This window comes from Girardinichthys multiradiatus, chromosome 4, assembly GCF_021462225.1.
Source record: "Girardinichthys multiradiatus isolate DD_20200921_A chromosome 4, DD_fGirMul_XY1, whole genome shotgun sequence".
NCBI classification, from domain to species: Eukaryota; Metazoa; Chordata; class Actinopteri; order Cyprinodontiformes; family Goodeidae; genus Girardinichthys; species Girardinichthys multiradiatus.
This window is the reverse complement of record NC_061797.1, coordinates 27511461-27530146: the sequence shown is the minus strand read 5'-3', so window position 1 is coordinate 27530146 and position 18686 is coordinate 27511461. Positions and strand designations below refer to the sequence as shown.

Below are 18686 nucleotides of genomic sequence, written 5' to 3'. Positions count from 1 at the left end.
AATCCGAATTCATTCACAGACATGAAAATGCTTAGACCAAAATAATGCCATTGCAGCTCTGGCTGTATATGTAGGGTCATTGCTTCTAACAGGTTTTCTTCCAGTATTGCACTATATTGATCTCCATCCATCCCTGTATGAGTCCTTGTTTTACTACGGGGGATGGCGTGTTCAGGGTGTAGCTTTTCGACACATGTTACATTTTGCATGTAGCCCAAAATGTTAGTCTCATCTGACCAGAGCACCTTTGTTCACGTATTCATTGTCTTCTACATAGTTTCTGGCTTGTAATAGACTTCTTATGGCTTACTTCCAACTATTCCATAAAAGCCAGATTTCTGCTTATTTACTAATCAAGTGCTTTTAGAAAGGAATTGGTTGTACAGGCTTTTTTTAGCAGTATCAGAGTGCAGTGGGCTGACTACATGCGCATACAACCATTCTAACTTTCTCTCCACTTCAAAATGTAAACTACTTTGTGTCTAACAGCCAAATGAAATACAATGATGTTTGTAGCTGTAACAGCAAACATGGAAAGGAGTATAAATATGTTTACTAGGCACCTCATTTTGACAGCATCATGAGATATAGAGGGGATTGAGGTGGATTTTTTAATTATAACACATCAGCTCAATGTCTGTGATTGTGAACTAACTACTAACCTTCCTTTAGTTGAGGCCTTGTTCTCGGAGCCGAGCTGAGACAGGACAAAGTGTGGGGCTTTGGCGCTATCCGCATCGAAGACATCCATGCTGGCTTTCTCTGCACGCACTGCCTTAGGTCCTGGTTTCTGTCGAGGTGTGCGCTTGCGGGCCTTTCGTGGCACCTCTGTGTTGTCATTGTAAGAAGAAGTGCTCATGATGCTGAAGTTGGACATGGAGTCTTCCATCCAGATGCTGTTACTCTGCTCGGAGTCCAAGGACGCCGGCGCATCCTGGCAGGACATATGGCTGTCGTCGAACAGGTCTTGTGGAGGCGGGGAGATGTTGAGGATGGTGCGACGCTTGGACGGCGTCAGCTGATGGTGTGGCTGGCTGTCCTGAGAGGCTGCACCGCGTCCTCCGGCTAGCTCACCGTTGCTGCTCTTCCCACTACCAGCCTCTGCTCCGACGATCTCCGGTACCACTCGGCTACTCCTGCTATCCTCGGGATCAACATTTCTGCTGTGAGCTGTGTTCAGGTCACTGGACAAAGTGCTGGAATGCATGGTGCTGCTGGAAGAGATGGAAAAAGCACTGCGAGGCCCTTCCGTGGTCAGAGAAGAGGACAAGGCATCTAAAGTGTAAATAATTAGACAGTAAATACAGGCTGAATTAATGTTAGGTAGCAGTCACATGTAAGCAGTGAAAGTTGATGTTTTTTCAAGTTTTTGCTTTTTTTAATGCATTTTTTTCTTTAAGATAACACTACCCATTCTTACTATGGTGCTAATTATGCAGCATGTGTAAATTCTGTTGTGAACGCTGCATGATGCTCAGAAGAAGCTACAAATAAAATAAAAGCGGAAAATGCAGCTTATTTGTACTTTTATCAGACTACACAAGTAAAAATGTAATTACTTTATGTAGGTCTAATCAATTTTAGCATTTTGTTCTGCCCAAACAATATGTGGCATTTTACTTATTGGAGCTTTTCTTTTTTTTAGCAACAAGCTATTTTTTTTTTTCTCTCTTCTTTGGTTTGAAGAAGCCACTGAGAAAAAACAAGCTTCTGACCTACGAAGCAGAAAACTGCAGACCATTTTATATGCAGACACTCCCTGCTTCAGAGGGAACGTCTTAGAATATGGATGTGAGACAGCAAATCAGCAATAAAAGCTGAACAGCAAACATTGATTCAAATTAAAAGAAAGAAATTCACAGTATGATGCAACAATCCCCTCACCTCCCCCAAAGGCTGCACTTTTAGATAATGACTGGAGCACAAAGGGGTTAAGCTGCTGCTGAAAATCTGGATTTTCTGGTGTTTCAAAAATTTGCAGATTACAAAATTGGAGAAGGGGAAAAAAGACCAAACGCAAACACGGTAATGTCGGTCTGAGCAATGCTAGAAATCTATTAAAAACATAACTGAAACCTACAAACTTATAACAAATACTAAGAGATTCATTGAATGACTGCTATAATGACTGCAGCACTTCAATTCAATTCGAAAATACTTTATTAATCTTAGTATACATTGCAAAAAATCAGTTTGTTTCATCTTTATGCACTACAAGCAGAAGGGGCCAAATGGAAAGCTAGGATTCATAGCATGCCAGAAGATACTCAGTTTTAAAGACATAACCAAACATTTGCTGATTAAAGGCCTTAAAATGATGTGGTTGCACTACTCTAATTTATTGTTTAGTTTTTCTCTGAATATTTACCAATGTGACACCAGACAAGTTTTAAATTTCTAGAGAATAATACCACATTATACAAGATGTAAAAAAAACAAAAGTGTTCAAAATGTCAATACATTGCATGCTTTCCTGATTCCTATCAATACTTTGAACCTGAGCATTCTCATTTCTGTTTAATCCTCACACATCCATCAACCCAAGAACATGCAAAAACAAAGTGCCTGTCCCTTCTCTACCCACCGAAGCTGCAAACATGATTATGATTATTTAATTAAAACGGAGCCTTTTGTCGTCGTGCGGAGCAGTGGAAAAGCTAATTAACCCAAGATCTTGTTTCTGGACTTCTATATTTACCCGCTAATAAGATTTTCCTCTGTAAGACAACAACTCCACTTCCACTAAAGCCACTTTAGCAAAACCTTTTAGGCAAAAACATCTTTCACAATACCTCCAATTTTATCATAATGTTCAGCAACACCCAAATTTTATCTTTAACGCATTAATAATAAAGATGATAATTACGGTCTATGTGCTGAACATGCTGCACATTAGATCTGTTTGCCCTGCAGCATGCAACCACAAACTCAAATGAAATCCCAACAAGCAGGTACAGGCAAGCAGGCATGTTCAGCTGACCTGATTCCAATGACAATAACTTCCTTCTTCAGCCTGGTTTTTTTTTTTTTTCTCACATGTGGAAAATCAAAGAGCAGCAGGCTGCTTGTTTGAAAGGCTTTCCTCTTGCATGCAGGTATTTGTGTTCACCTACAGGTACAGACTGCTAGACGAGTAGTGTTTTTTTTTTTTTTTTGGGTGGGGCAAGATCAGTTCTGCTCGGGGAGGAGAAATAAGGAAAGGAGAAGCGGGATCCTACCTGATGCTAGAGGAGCTGAAATGAGAGGGCTTGCCTTTTGACTCATGACTTCTTGACTCTGCTGAGTGGTGGGAGGCAACTGCAGCTCACTGGCAAGAATGTCATACACTGACTCTGCTGTGAGAGTAGGGGGACCAATAAAAGTAATAAAACAGTGACGTACTAATAGGACTTTTTTTGTGGAATGCTGAGTGAAGGATCGAGATCCCAGTGAATCAGCCTGGTAGCTAACGGGAAACACCAAGATTACATGAGACATGAGGGATGCTTTAAATCATTCTTTTGTCTGTCTTTTGTCATACAATAACATTGAAGCGACTGTGCAGCCTCACTAATATGAAATTGTAGGAACAACTTATGACCTGGTTGCATCTGATAAAACAACAACGAAATAGTGGCCATAAAAGCTGTTAGAACGCTTTATCATCAGTTCACATGTCAAACGGATTTCCACATTTGCATCATTTTTAAACTTTGCAACAATCTACATACATGCACAACAGCACAAGTCATTTATACAACATTAAGTAAAATGCCATGCAGGCTGAAAAAACTAAAATAGGTTTAAAATATAGCTTTAAAAAAAACACTAAATGCAGCATAAATTCATTTTTTATATTATGCTTCAATGTGACTAATAGATTTTTTCCAAAAAAGGGCATCAAAGCCAGTAGAGAAGAACCAGAGATATTATCTCGTCTTTCACCCATTCCCGTTGCATTTCAAAGCATGATATCTGCATTGCCTCCATCTTGACAAACCGCCAACGGTGCAGTTAGAGGTGGGTGTGTTATAGATCTGCAGACTGACACTGCCTTAAGGCCCCAGAGATGACAGGAAGGGTAGCTTCTTTTTGTCTCACTACTGACACACCCCTGGGTTTTTCTTTTTCTTAATTACATCACTTATGGCGTTTAAGGAGAATATACACTGCTCAAAAAATAAAGGGAACACTTAAACAACACAATATAACTCCAAGTAAATCAAACTTCTGTGAAATCAAACTGTCCACTTAGGAAGCAACACTGATTGACAATCAGTTTCACATCCTGTTGTTCAAATGGAATAAACAGGGGGAAATCTTTGGCGATTAGCAAGACACACTCAATAAAGGAGTGGTTCTGCAGGTGGGGACCACAGACCACTTCTCAGTACCAATGCTTTCTGGCTGATGTTTTGGTCACTTTTGAATGTTGGTGGTGCTTTCACACTTGTGGTAGCATGAGACGGACTCTACAACCCACACAAGTGGCTCAGGTAGTGCAGCTCATCCAGGATGGCACATCAATGCGAGCTGTGGCAAGAAGGTTTGCTGTGTCTGTCAGCGTAGTGTCCAGAGCCTGGAGGCGCTACCAGGAGACAGGCCAGAACACCAGGAGACGTGGAGGAAGCTGTAGGAGGTCAACAACCCAGCAGCAGGACCACTACCTCCGCCTTTGTGGAAGGAGGAACAGGAGGAGCTCTGCCAGAGCCCTGGAAAATGACCTCCAGCAGCACTGTAAAATTTACAGTAAAGTACTGGCAGCAGGGTTGCCAGTACTTTACTGTGATCTTTACAGTAAATGGCTGTAATTTTATTACAATTTTAATGTACCGTATTTTCTGCACTATAAGGCGCACCTTCAATGAATGGCCTATTTTAGAACTTTTTTCATATATAGGGCGCACCGGATTATAAGGCGCATAGAATAGAAGCTACTGCAGTCAAACGTTTGACTGGGGTTGCGTTATGCATCCACTAGATGGAGCTGTGCTAAAGAGAATGTCAACAAAACAGTCAGATAAGTCAGTCAAACTTTATTAATACACTACAAACCAGCGTTCTGATAACTCCATTCACTCTCATGGTAAGGTCTCCTCTACATAGAATTCTATTGAATAGAGCCAACCACACGTTAGGAATGCATTGGAGTCTATGAAGTTGAAGTTGAAATCAAATGTTAGTTAAAACGTGAAAGGGAACTTTTCCCTGATTCAGTAAACACGTAAAAGAAACAGTTTGATGCACTAAATCAAACGTTAGTACATTCACAATATAGTAGCGTTAACTGTTGAATTCTCTCGCTGCTGCTCTATTCCCATGTTCGACTGCGTAGCTGACAGCCTTGAGTTTGAACTCAGCATCGTAAGTGTGTCTCTTGAAAGGTGCAATTTTGGGGTCGTTATACACACACAAGTGGTGTTGGACTAGGAGTAAGCACAGTACAGGTGTTTACCGCTATTACTTCGGCGACACCCCTGACTACGATAGCCGTAATGCTGCAAGCGGTGCGGCTTTGTAGTTTACCAGTCGTACTGAAACATTTTGACAGAGCGCCGTGTACAACCAGTATGGATCAACCAATTAACCAATTGATCCATATATAAGGCGCTCCGGATTACAAGGCGCACTGTCATTTTTTGAGAAAATTAATGGTTTTTAAGTGCGCCTTATAGTGCGGAAAATACGGTAATTTTATTACAATTTTACTGTAATTTTATTACAATCTTACCGTAATTTTATTAAAATTTTACTGTAATTTTATCACAATTTTACTGTAATTATATTATCATTTTACTGTGATTTTATTACAGTTTTACTGTAATTCTGTAACAGAATTATTATTATTATTGTTTTATTTTACAGTAGCCTAAGAACACTTCCTAAATTGTAATTTCAACAGTAATTGAACTGACTGGCTATTGCTAGCTGTTAAAATTGAAATATCAAAATTCAACTCAATTTAAACTCACAATAAATGTCAACAATTGTTATTTCAAGGAAAAAAAAACCAATACATTTTAAACATACTTTATTTCAGTGTTAATGTTTAAAACCGACACACAGCAGTACAACAAAATATTACATTTTTAAAGAACAGCAACATTTGCTTTTGACATAAATGTCAAAAGGTATTGCAACCTGAATGTAAAAATACTCAAGAATTGACTGAAAAATATATATTCATACACCGTTTTAAATGCATAACTCCCATGGTTATAACATAATGCACACAAGCTGTTAAATAACCAGAAAAGTAGAAGTGCCAAAGGTTAAAAGTTACACACAAAAAAAACAGCTGGTCAACCAAAGGCATAAGAACAAAGCTTTACAAGCTTGTAATGTAAAATTTCCAGACCGGATGGATGGATGGAAAAATAATGGACAGTGCAACAGGGAATAAAGTTTAGGAATATAAGCAATTTCAATACTCTGTTGTTTTCATCAAACTAATCCAGAACTGTAAAATATTTAAATCACATACACACTGCATAAGAACCATGCTGGTACATCTTTAAAATGTCAGCCAGTTTAAAACGTTGTGAACAGCCAAACAAAACCAACGAGAACAAGTAATGAGTCCTGAACACACCTCTGAAAATAAGGTAGACTGATCCAGGTCCTGCTGCTGATCCAAGTAATTCATCAAAGGGTTGCTAGAGGATAAAGAAAAGAAAACATTTTATTCAACGCATGAAATGTACAGCAGATTTAACCGCACTTATGTCACAGGGAGAGAGAGACAGAGATTTTACTGTTCCTCACCACTGTTTTAGACTCTCCCTAAACAGAGTCTAAAACAGTGGTTGTGCTCCTGAAGCTGGTAGAATAGAGAAAAAAACTAAGAGCACATAACAGAGAGAACAGATTTTGGGTAAATGTGTAATCTTACCATTTTAAAAGTTCCACTGGTAGTCCATGATTTGGCAGAGGAGAGTGGAGACGTGGGTTCACTGCCGTCTGTCTCTTTCAGGGTTGAGGCCTAAAAACCCGCCTAAAAACAGACGAGAGACATAGCTCAGAGTTCAAACTACCATCCATCCATCAATTTTCTACACCCGCTTCTTTTGTACAGGGAGCTGGTGCCCTACGGGCAAGAGGCAGGCAGGGTACACCCTGGACAGCTCACCAGTTTATCGCAGGTCAACACAGAGACACAAGACAAACAACCATGCACACACCCATTCAGACCTAAGAGCAATTTAGAGAGACCAATTAACTTAACAGTCATGTTTTTGCATTGTGGAAGGAAACCAGAGTACCCGGAGAAAACGTTCAAACTACCTGTTTCTTTATTTTAAGGTGCATATTGCATTTTTAAATTAGACGCTTCTAAACTACAAAATACGTTTAGCAAAAGCATTAGTGAATTAGTTCTCACCTTTGAATAAACTCCAGTGTGCATGTCGCCTCCTCTGGATACTCAAGGTTAAATACATAGAAGGTAGCAAAAAGTGCTGCAAGACCAGCCAGGAAGGTAGGCTGAGTCCCCTCAGAAACAATTTCACCCTCAATGCTTATCATCCATTGGTCAAAAGTAAAGCCGTCTCCTAGAAAAAAACAAAACAAAAAAACAATATTAACAGATATTATTTTAATTTGATGTTCAGGTTCTTTGTTTTCACAATTTTCTTGGTTTCTGTGTTTCTAGGTGAGTAAATTTAATTCAATTCAGACAATTTATAATTCTACAGACAGGGATTATAGAAACAGCAGGTCTGCCATCCCTCTGCCTATTGACACAGATACAGTGAGATGATGTGGAGTGTTCCACTGTCTATAGAAGGACATTTCTATAGACAGAGACAGAAGGGAGGCAGATACATCCCTGTCTATCCCCCACCCTCTGAAGGGATGTATCTGCCAACCCTCAGATACATCCTGTCTCTGTCCATATACTGTTTCCTCCACATCATCTCACTGCATCTTCAGTTTTTAAATAGGGATGACACACACAGCAAGATGACAGAGTCCCAATGTATCTGACATCCATTTGTCTATAGACAGAGGGATAGGAGATACAGTGAGACACACTGAACAATACATTGTACAATATATGTTGTACTTACCAAGGGCAATGAGTCATGGACTTGGCGGCAGGTTGTGTGTTCCTTCAAGATCTGCAGCTGTAGCACACCTCTGTAAAAGTGAAGTCACAACATACGATTACCCACAACAAAAACATGTGATGTGAATGTAGACAAAATAGTAAAAGTTATTTTGCACTTTTTAAATGGACAAGTTACACCTTTACCTTCCTTCAAATTAGTTTTTAAATGTGAAAGAAAGCTGATTAGGTCATCACAATGCACAGTGCAATATTCAACATGACAGGTTAAATCATTGGTGTAGATTGGAGCCATAGCTGCAAGTTGCTGCTTATGATATCGGTATGTGTGTGATTTGAAAGCATTGAAGTTCTTGAACACCATGCTGCAGTTCGTCATTCCACATCGAAAAATGACATTTGGCAAATTCCTGTGAAATGTCATGTGCCTCACATAGGCAAAAAGAGTTTCAGTTTTATGTGGGCAAAACTGACAGGAAATCATCTTGATCCTGAACTTATACAAGTTACTTTAGTCCAGAGTGCAGACTCGAACCGTTCAGCAGTAAAAATGATCAGGATTGTCTACAACCACCACAAACAAACAAAAAAACTAACTGTGAATAGTAGGGATTTTTTTTTTAATAATATATGTGAGCGCTCATTCAAGCTGCCAGTAAAGTGTAATAAAAAATTAAAAAAAATCACAGTGGAAGTACCGTGCCTGAAAGGCGGGAGGGAAAAAAGGGCGCGAATCTATTGGTTTTTTTTTTTCACAGCTAAATGTTAGTTGTCATATAAACAAGAACAAAATAATAATAATTAATCTGCTAATTGTACTATTATAACGGAGAACCTATATCTTTGTGTCGCGCAACTTAAAATCCAATAATGTAGCAGTAACCCATTACTGAATGTAAGAACACTACAAGAAAACGAAACATTTTTTTTTAATTTAAGCAACAGCTCAGTATCACTTCAGTGAGAGGCAGCCTAAACTCTGACATCAAATCATCGGAGTGAGATGCGCTTACTCTGACAACAGTTTTAAGTGTAGGATGGGTGCACAGCAGAATAAACTTTATGATTAAATGCATTTGTTAAGTACAGCAAAGTACAATTGTTTTTCATTGGTGGAGTTGCGTATGGCAACTACATTGATTGAGTGTGATCGCAGTGACAGGATGTCTGGTCCGCAATTATAAAATACTAAAATGCTAATTATTTTTGGGAAGAACAATTACAGTTTAACCGGACAAAACAGCGATTAACACACAACTGTCTGGATTATGCTCACTTACAAACTACTGTAAAGTCGCTTGAGACACAGTATGCCAAAGTTGGGATCAGAACATGCCAGTTTAAGGCTGCCACCGGACATATCAGAAAAAAATAAAGGATTTACCCCGAAGTCACTCCCAATATTATTGTTAACTAATAATGTAACCACCGGCAATTCTGGATGAAAAACAAACGTTAAAACGGAACCAAAAAGCACTTGTGTTGCACATGAAGCTAGCTTAGAAATAACCGAAGTTAGCTTTAGCAGACAAACTGATAGACGCGCGAGAGAAGCTAGCTCAATATAACCATATAAAATAAGTTTTTGTCCTCTAATAGACACAAAATGCAATGAAAATGTTTGATTAAAAAGGTACTTACCCGGTGAAAGTCCCTTTTGGCCCCGCTTTCTCGCCCGCGAAAAGTCGCCTCCTGCCGGTCGGTTAATATCCCACAATGCAACTGTACGTTTAAAATTTACAGTACAGCTTTGCACGTGATCCAGCGGTCCAATTAAATCTCATATTCTTTCCATCCACATCTCTGTTCACAGCAAAAAGCTGTATTTTCAAAACACAGCCAGCTTACTGTAAAATCATGATGTCGTTTTTACAGAAATTTGTTACAGTGAGGTTCTTTTAATTTGAATCAACGGTTAGAAACCGACTCCATGAGGATGCTATGAGGGCCCGACGTCCACACATGGGAGTTTTGCTCACAGCCCAACACCGTGCAGGACGCTTGGCATTTGACAGAGAACACCAGGATTGGCAAATTCGCCACTGGTGTCCTGTGCTCTTCACAGATGAAAGCAGGTTCACACTGAGCACATGTGACAGACGTGACAGAGTCTGGAGACACCGTGGAGAGCAATCTGCTGCCTGCAACATCCTTCAGCATGACCGGTTTGGCAGTGGGTCAGTAATGGCGTGGGGTGACATTTTTTTGGAGGGCCGCACCAACGCCACGTTGCACCACAGACTGTCCAGGAGTTGGCAGATGCTTTAGTCCAGGTCTGGGAGGAGATCCCTCAGGAGACCATCCACTGTCTCATCAGGAGCATGTCCAGGCGTTGTAGGGAGGTCATACAGGCATATGGAGGTCACACACAATACTGAGCCTCATTTTGACTTGTTTTAAGGACATTACATCAAAGTTGGATCAGCCTGTAGTGTGTTTTTCCACTTTAATTTTGTGTGTGACTCCAAATCCAGGCCTCCATTGGTTAATAAACTTGATTTCCGTTGATGATTTTTGAGTGATTTTGTTGTCAGCCTATTCAACTTTGTACAGAACACAGTATTCAATGAGAATATTACATTCATTCAGATCTACGATATGTTATTTGAGTGTTCCCTTTATTTTTTGAGCAGTGTATAAAGCCCCTGTGGCTGTGTACATTACATAATATATATGTTGCTGCATACATATTTCCTATTTAATATGAAATACTGGTGCATTTTCTGGAGGCTTATGATTCATGCTGGTAATTATCAAATAATTTTTTGTATTACTTTGTTCCACATGATTGTAAATAGGGAGAAATATGATAAGGGTACTGAATGTTGAATGACTGATTAAGATTTTTAACAGACAAAAAGAAAGCAACAAAATAAAACCCTAACAAAACACCTGATCAAAACAAACTGGCAGATTAGAAAATAGCAGAGCTACAGTGGTAACTTTTTGACATTTTTACATCAGCTATTATTTAAATCAAAGATGGGGCCGGACTGGGCTAATGCTGTCAATCCATACGCCAGGACCTTGTGCTGGAGGTCATATTTTGACTTTACTATGGACGTTTAAAATGCCAGCCAAAAAGATCTAGCATTCTTTCATAAAATATACATGGTAATTTCAAATTGCATAAGAGATGACAGTAGAGTTTGTTATTTTAATCTTTTAGTTTGGCAGATTACTTTAAGTTAAAGCATATGAGCGGTGTTTGCAACAGAAGCCTGCTGCAGCTGACTTAGGCCATGGCTACGTTTGTTTTATTTTTTTACTTTAAACCCCGTCTGCCATGGAGTATAAGGGATTTAGAAATATCAGCTGTCTTTAGAAGAATCTAGAAATTACATGATAACACTGTTACAGTTACAGGTTGATAAAGCACGTTTAAAATGTCCTAACTATATTTTCTTGGTTTTGTTAAGGTAAAACAGGTAAACAGGCATTTTATTGAGATGTCGTTCACACAATGTAACGGCTCCTGATGGATTATTAATAACTGTTCAAGGCCACAGAGCTAAACCATTGACAGAAGCAGCTTTTTAACTATGTTTTGTTCTCAAGTCCGTTTTGCTCCTCACTCCCTTAATTTCAACACACTGCATACAGATTTAGCAGCTCTGTAGCATAGTGTTAATTTAGGTCTAAAAGTCCATCTGGGGCTTTGAATGTAAGTACCAATCTGGTAAATATTAATACGACATAAGGTACAGGCACACATTGCAGCAGCATATCTGATGATGCCCATGTGGTTTATTTACATTTGCTTAAACAACATCAGGAAAAAAACAGCACAAACGTTTAAGTAAAAACATCAGTATCGGCAAATATTTAAATTCATTTTAGGGTTGTAGCATCTTTAATAAAAAATTTTTGTTGCAAGGTACATACTGTATGCAAACTACATTTTATTAAAAAACAGCCCCTTGTCCAACATGTATGAATATCTTTTTACAACACTGGTAAATCCTGTCCTGAGATGATGTGGAATAAAACAAGTTATGAAGAGGTCGAATCAAAAGATGTGACCTATCAAATAAAAAGAAGATCTCATTACAAAACAGACAACAGGGTTACACAAAACCATTTCTCTCCCTTCACCGTGTCTGCCTCAGGGTTATGAGGAAGAGGAGGGGGGAGGCTTAGGTCAACAGCATGACAGCACTTTTACTAGCAGACTGATTCATCATCCAAATATTATGGTATGAACTTAGAGCAGCCATTACAGTCGCCTGACTCTCTTCTTTGCCAACTGCCAGCTTTAATTACTTGCAGCTGAATCCCAGGGTTCGGTGTGTATATCAGATACTTAACCCTCCCATTGTTACCACTCGCTGCGTACAATAGACAAACCTGGAACCTGCTGAAACTAACCCATACCTCTTCATTGTCAGATGCCTCTGGTCTCTAAAAACTTGCTTTTAGAGGAGCAGGAAGACTTCGTTCCCATAAACGGAGCTTCGACTGGACTCACTCCACACCACACATACACAGAGGATTTTAGTGTTCTGGGTGTTTGCTACGTTCTCAAAACAAATATCTCACAAATGTATGAACAGCACAAAAAAAAAAACCCACTCCTGCCACACCCACAAACATACATGAATTCATATAAATGTAGTTGTCCTGTGGCTCTCTGAGAGACTGCACATGCAGCAACATGTGCTCCAAGTTGAAAAAGCCCTTCCAGTAAACAGATTGCTGACCGCACAAACAGAAAATATGCACTCTCCTCTCAGAGCAGTGGTCTCGAATCACTGGCTGGCCTGTTCAAAGTGTTTCCACAGCTCCTATGACGCTTTTGGAGGCAGAAAAAACAAAAACTCTCATTTTGCTGCATGTTTGTGTCCTCTTAAGCAGACAGAGCGCAAGTTTTTATTTATATGTGACAAACAGTCTCTTTCACAGAGGAGGAAATGAACAAATACAGTAAATACCAGCATGTAAGCTGGAAAATGAACGATATTGACTCACATACACTACTTTGTTTTGTTTTTAGTCTAAAACTTATGTTTTGAAGACTGACCACAGAAAAACTTTAATTTTCTGTCCATCTGCGAAAAACGTAACAGGTTATTAAACCAGATACCCATGGTTAGCTATGAGACCTGCTAATACCATTAAAATACCTGATTTAAATAGCTTGCCTAAGCTAATTGACTTTCCTCTCACTCATATTTCAAAGACAAATCACAGCTGGTTACAATATGGAAGAAATCCTGCATCATGGTACAGAGTTATGCCATGTATACCCACACCATCTCCTCTTATGTTTATATGGTAAGTCATAGAGCCTAAAGGTGAAAAAAGAAGGCACTCACCATGTGAATGGCAGGAATTAAACTCCCCATTCATCTCCCCTCACATTCCTGCTGCTTGCTCTTACTAACCCTGGCACCTGGGGCGTGGCACCCTTTCTTTTTTTGGCTGAGTGAGTGATTTAACTCCTTTCTGTGTCCCCCTCTTCTACTCCAACCACCTCTCTCCCTGGCTTGTTTACTGTATGCCAGACCCTTTTCTGCCCTGCATCTTGCTTGACAGGTTAGCAGCATTGTCATGTGGAATCCTGTCGGGCAGAAACAAAACAGTAGTACAACCTAGCCACTAAACGTCTCTGTGGGCTGCACTGTTATACAAGGTGGAGTGCCTGAAGTTAACACAAACACCGCTTAAGAGGACGTGATTAAAAGGGCAAGCTTAAGCTCACCTAGTCTGCATTTGGAGAGTATTCCAACATCTGAGGGGAAAAAGTAGGAGAGGGGGCTGGCACCTGCACCAAACCATGTACAACAACCATAAAATGTTTACAGCCAAGCCTACACAAGGGCTGCCAGGGACTCCATAGCAACACAGATCAGGGGACAAGTCTTTTGAGTCTCTGTGTCTCTAGCGAGTTAGCACAGTGAAAGTGAATAGAGATAAAACAGCATCATCCATGCTTAAATAATGATCTGGGGATTAAAAACATGGAGTATTTTGACATGACAGCTATGCAATCTCAATTATCTTTATAAAACTTTGCCACCAGATATAAAATTAGGATCTCAACCTAACAGGGAGTTCTTGTTTAGTTACAACAGATTTACAGTATCTCAGGTTCAACATAAATAAATCATTAAGGTATTAAATTACTTTTAATCCAATTATATTTGTTCAACAGTTTAAGACTTTATGTATTACAGGGCTGTTTGCAACGAAGCAATTCATTAACGTATCCTTCAACAGAAGGAAGTCGACTTAAATTTTTCTGCATGTCATCTTGTGATTTATGCAGTTAACTTTTATTTAAAGTTTTGTTTATTTAATTACAAATCTCAAATTTATCCACAGTTTGATAATAATCCAGCTTTTTTATGTGCAATACTTTGGGGGTAACACAATATTAACAAAACCATGGATATTTAAACTAACTGCAATCATAATTTTAGAAAACATTTTAGGGCTCTATGAAATCCTTTTTCCTTAAATTATATATTTCTGGATGTATCCGCATTGTTTTAGAGCTAAACAGAAAAAAAAAAAAAAACAGCTAGAGAAAGGAACTGATGCCATTACATTTCAAGCCTTTATGTTTCAAAATTTTTTAAGTTACAATAGATGTCATACTTGGGCTCTACAATATCTAAGTCTAACAGGCAGCATTAAAAAATACATATTTTACCTACACATTGACTGCAAATGACTAGCTCACCTTTTTCATCGAGTTTGTTTTCACATTCTAAAGAGAATTATGACAATTGACAAAAATGCTATGACTGTGACAATCTACTGTGACTCCGGTCAGCTAACGGAAATGCTGTGACAGCATGCTTCCCCAAAAGTCAAAGAAATATTAATACATTTCCAATATTAGTGAAAGTGCACTCGGAACAAGATACAGTAATAAACAGTTCAATTACAGCAAAACAATTAAATAAACAACATACTGAGTGTTGGGCTAAATTACCTTAACAGACTTGACATCACTTGTGAGTGTTGTTTAGGCAAAAATGGTTGCAGGAGTCTATGTGTGAAAGCCAAGACATATAGTGGGTGAGACTAAAAAAACAAACAAGGAGCATGGGAAAAGAAACATACACAGATAAAGCCAGCAATATTAGTCTTTTGACAATAACTGATGCATTTTTTGCCTGCAATGCTACTGATGCAACACTGATGTTAACTGACTGATTCTGAGAGAATGGCTCAAGAATGTTGCATTATGAGGCTCACATTGGTTACCTTACAGCCTCGTGCACAACAGCAGTCATGAAGAAAAACCACATCATTGCAATAAATCGGTTATTGCTTGCAGGAAGCATCCTAATGCTCCTGACAAAATGTGCTTGCTAATAAACCTGACAGGAGTAGTTGGACTACAGAAGCCACGATTATGTGAACTGCATGTGTGGTGATTTCATTAGTAGTTGCAGGAGTAAATGTATTTGATTTTAAATGGTTTAAAGTGAAAGCAAGGACCCCGAAAATAAACCTGCACTCAAGATATTTGGTGATCAGTGTTGTTTAAATGAATGTGGACATTACTGTGATAACGTTTGAGAGCGCTTTGAAAGTTCGGGACCAAACTCCGAACTGCTGAAAACTTAGAGACTTTAGTTACTTTATGCAAAATAACAGTTATAATATTTTTATTGCTGACTTCTATGAATGTTTGGCATGAATGTTTTAAGCAGGTATGCACATATACATACTAGTTTTTGTAAGGACCAGTTACTGATATTATTACCAATGCATTCCTCCCATGATACTTTAAACTTAAAGAATATAGGATTGCATGATCCCAACTATCAAAATTCATACAGTTTGCTATGAAAAGTCTACATGCCCGTTTCTGTTGTCCCTAAGCCGGAAAGAGGGAGTCCAGGTGTGAATTTGCATGTGCAGCAGATAAAAGTACAAATATGAAGTTGCATCCTAATATTCTGTTACTTTTTTTCTAAAAGTATTACAGGCAAGTACAGTGGAAATAACTAAACTGGTGTTGTGTTTAATTTATGTAGGTCACGTTACATGCCTTAATCCGTTTAGTTTTTTTGTGTTTTTGCATTACTTTAAAGTAGGATTATGTTTTTAACTCATAATATCTGAATAATATATCATTTTTCAAGTGGAAAATATGTAAAACAGAAGAGTTTTATCCAGAACCTGCATGCAGCACCGTTTATTTGATTTAACGGAACCAAAGAGAATGCATAAATAAGCCCCAAGAGTTTAGATTAATATTCAATCTATTGATGAAACCTACAAACTAAATCATGATATGTTGTCAGAAATGTTTAGCTTTTGGAAAAACACTTGTTAAAGACCTACGAATGAATGAACAAATTATGAACTATGAACATGAATTATTTCAGTTTTAACAAACGTAAACAGAATTTTGAACAGGTTCTGGTTTAGCGTGAACTCTACCAACACTCCTTTTCATAATTTTGTCAAATGTCTTGCATTCTGGTTTTATACCCCGGTCCCTCAATACAACTATCAAAAAAAACATCTATGGTCTTTTCCGCACTCCCAGTTGCCCCACTGGAACCACAAACAAAAAGTTACTAATGCAAAAAGTGGCTTAAGCTTTCCCAAAAATACAACTGTACCATTCATCATAATTATTTGCAAAGTAGTAAATGACTGACAATTTCTAAAATATATTCTTTAAACTCTAACTTTGACCCTTTTTACAGCTTCATAACAAAGTCTTCTAGCAGTCATCTGAAAAGGTTAAGGTCAGTGAAACTTTGGGACAGGCAAAGTCATTTGTGAGTAAAGTTTGTGGCATGTAGTTGTTTCAGAGCAGCTAATCCTGAGGCGAACAATGAACAGCCACCAGGCATCAGTTTACATGCTTTCAACAGGCACCCACCACTATCTCCTTCACATGAAGTGAGAGCCAAACACAAACTATAAGCCCAATCTGCACACAAATATGGTTGTTTGCTGTAGCTATTCTCTATACAGTTGTGCAGCAGGGTGAATGCTCTTCCAAATGACCTGGTGGAGACTAATTTGAGGTATAGGTTAAATTATAGTGTAGAGTGACACTTTGTAACCCATGTTTTAGAAGTAGAATCAACACATAAATCAGTTATGTCCAAGCTAGCAAAAGAATTCAAACTATTTACACCACCCAAGCAGGCTCCCACACCTACAGATTCTGGAACATAACCATAGATCTACACAACACTTCAAATGAAATCAGGCTCCTGTGAGAAGCTATGACTGGTCTAGCCCGATTCAGACAAAACGCAGTCAAATGACCGCTCAAACTCAAGCACATACTCACATAATTTATCTACACTACACTGGAGCTGGTCTGCCAATACAGGCATTTCTGTCGGGCTCAGGAAAACCATGCTAAAGCAACAGGAAAAGTCTTTCGCAACAGTGCACGCAAAGATTCAATGATCGTCTAACATCACCACGCTTAACCACATTTGGCAATCAATCAATCAGTCAATCTTATTTTCATGAGCTGATATTACATGCAATACTTTCAGGTATTCTTCCATGTTTGTTGGAGCAAAACCTTTATTATATTGTTTTACTACCTTAACATCCCTGTCAAACATTATATGGATTGTTTTTGTTTAATTTACATATATACACACATTTTTCTTACTTTCTTAATCATATTTTAAGCACCAATGACAAAGTTGATGACTAATTGTGTTCTAACCTATTACAAAGATTCCAGTTAAGACATCCTAAACACACACAAAATATTTAGTCAAATTAAATATTTCCACATTGTAGAAACGAATCCTTTGTAGGACAGGAAGATTAGTAATAGTTTTTAGCATGTGCAGTAAATATGAGGCCATGCCCAGATGTAAACATCAAATCAGATGTGAAGTTAATAAGACTCACCTACCAACACCCACTGAGATTAATAACTAGCATCTTATAACTTGTTTCTTAAGGTTCACACAGCTGAAGTATAAAAAGTCAAGTTTATTTACCAGTTTCCTTGGCAGTTTAGAACTTTAATGAAGGAAAAGGGGTGGAGGTGTGTCAACATTAATCACTGGCAATGCAAGGAGGCTCTTTGTTCAGAAACACAGATTATCTTGTTACAATGCAGAATGGAATTCATAAAGATGTCACAGTGGTACATACCACTAGAAAAAAATGTTGCAGAATGAGCACAAAGTGCAGAAGCCTCCAGGACAATGTGCACTGCCACACCTACACAAACAACAAGGACAAACAACACCAACACAAACAACAATGTCCAAATTGTTGACCGTGCCAACTGCGAGGTTCAAGAATAAGGCCAATCGAAACAGGCCCAACCCCAAAAGGACCCCAGAGCACCTGCTGTCGTCTCTGTGTGCCAGCAGGACACCCACAGGTTTCCATGTTGGCACTTTGAAAGCCAAGAGTGGTTTTGAAAAAAATTACAATAAGCGACACAATGTGATCCGGTGGTAAATATTTTCAGACCCCTGCCAAAGTTCGTTTGAAGAGGAAAGCAGTGCACGGTGCACAGCCTACTTACAAGCTCAATGAAGATTTGGAAACAGCTTGAGGTGCTCTACTTCTGAAATATAAATGAACTATCCCTGAAGGAAGTTTTTGGCTTTATAATAAGAAGCAGGGAATAAACTGAAACTGACTGAAAGATGAACACCTGGCACCAGATCAACAC

At 38.7% G+C, this 18686-nt stretch overlaps 1 protein-coding gene across 5 annotated transcripts in view; it reads right to left on the bottom strand.

Annotated features, from left to right (window-relative positions):
* nfat5b (nuclear factor of activated T cells 5b) overlaps positions 1–18686 on the bottom strand; it is a 37004-nt gene that overhangs the window by 11920 nt on the left and 6398 nt on the right. For 2 of the 5 annotated variants that reach the window (XM_047362745.1, XM_047362746.1), the window contains exon 2: positions 663–1275. In XM_047362745.1, the coding sequence (XP_047218701.1) occupies positions 663–1275 (613 nt within the window). Of the gene's footprint in view, positions 1–662; positions 1276–5993; positions 6636–6871; positions 6974–7360; positions 7530–8048; positions 8119–9688; positions 9976–18686 lie in introns of those variants that run through there. The other 3 variants (XR_007037921.1, XR_007037920.1, XR_007037922.1) reach the window with 3 other exon arrangements.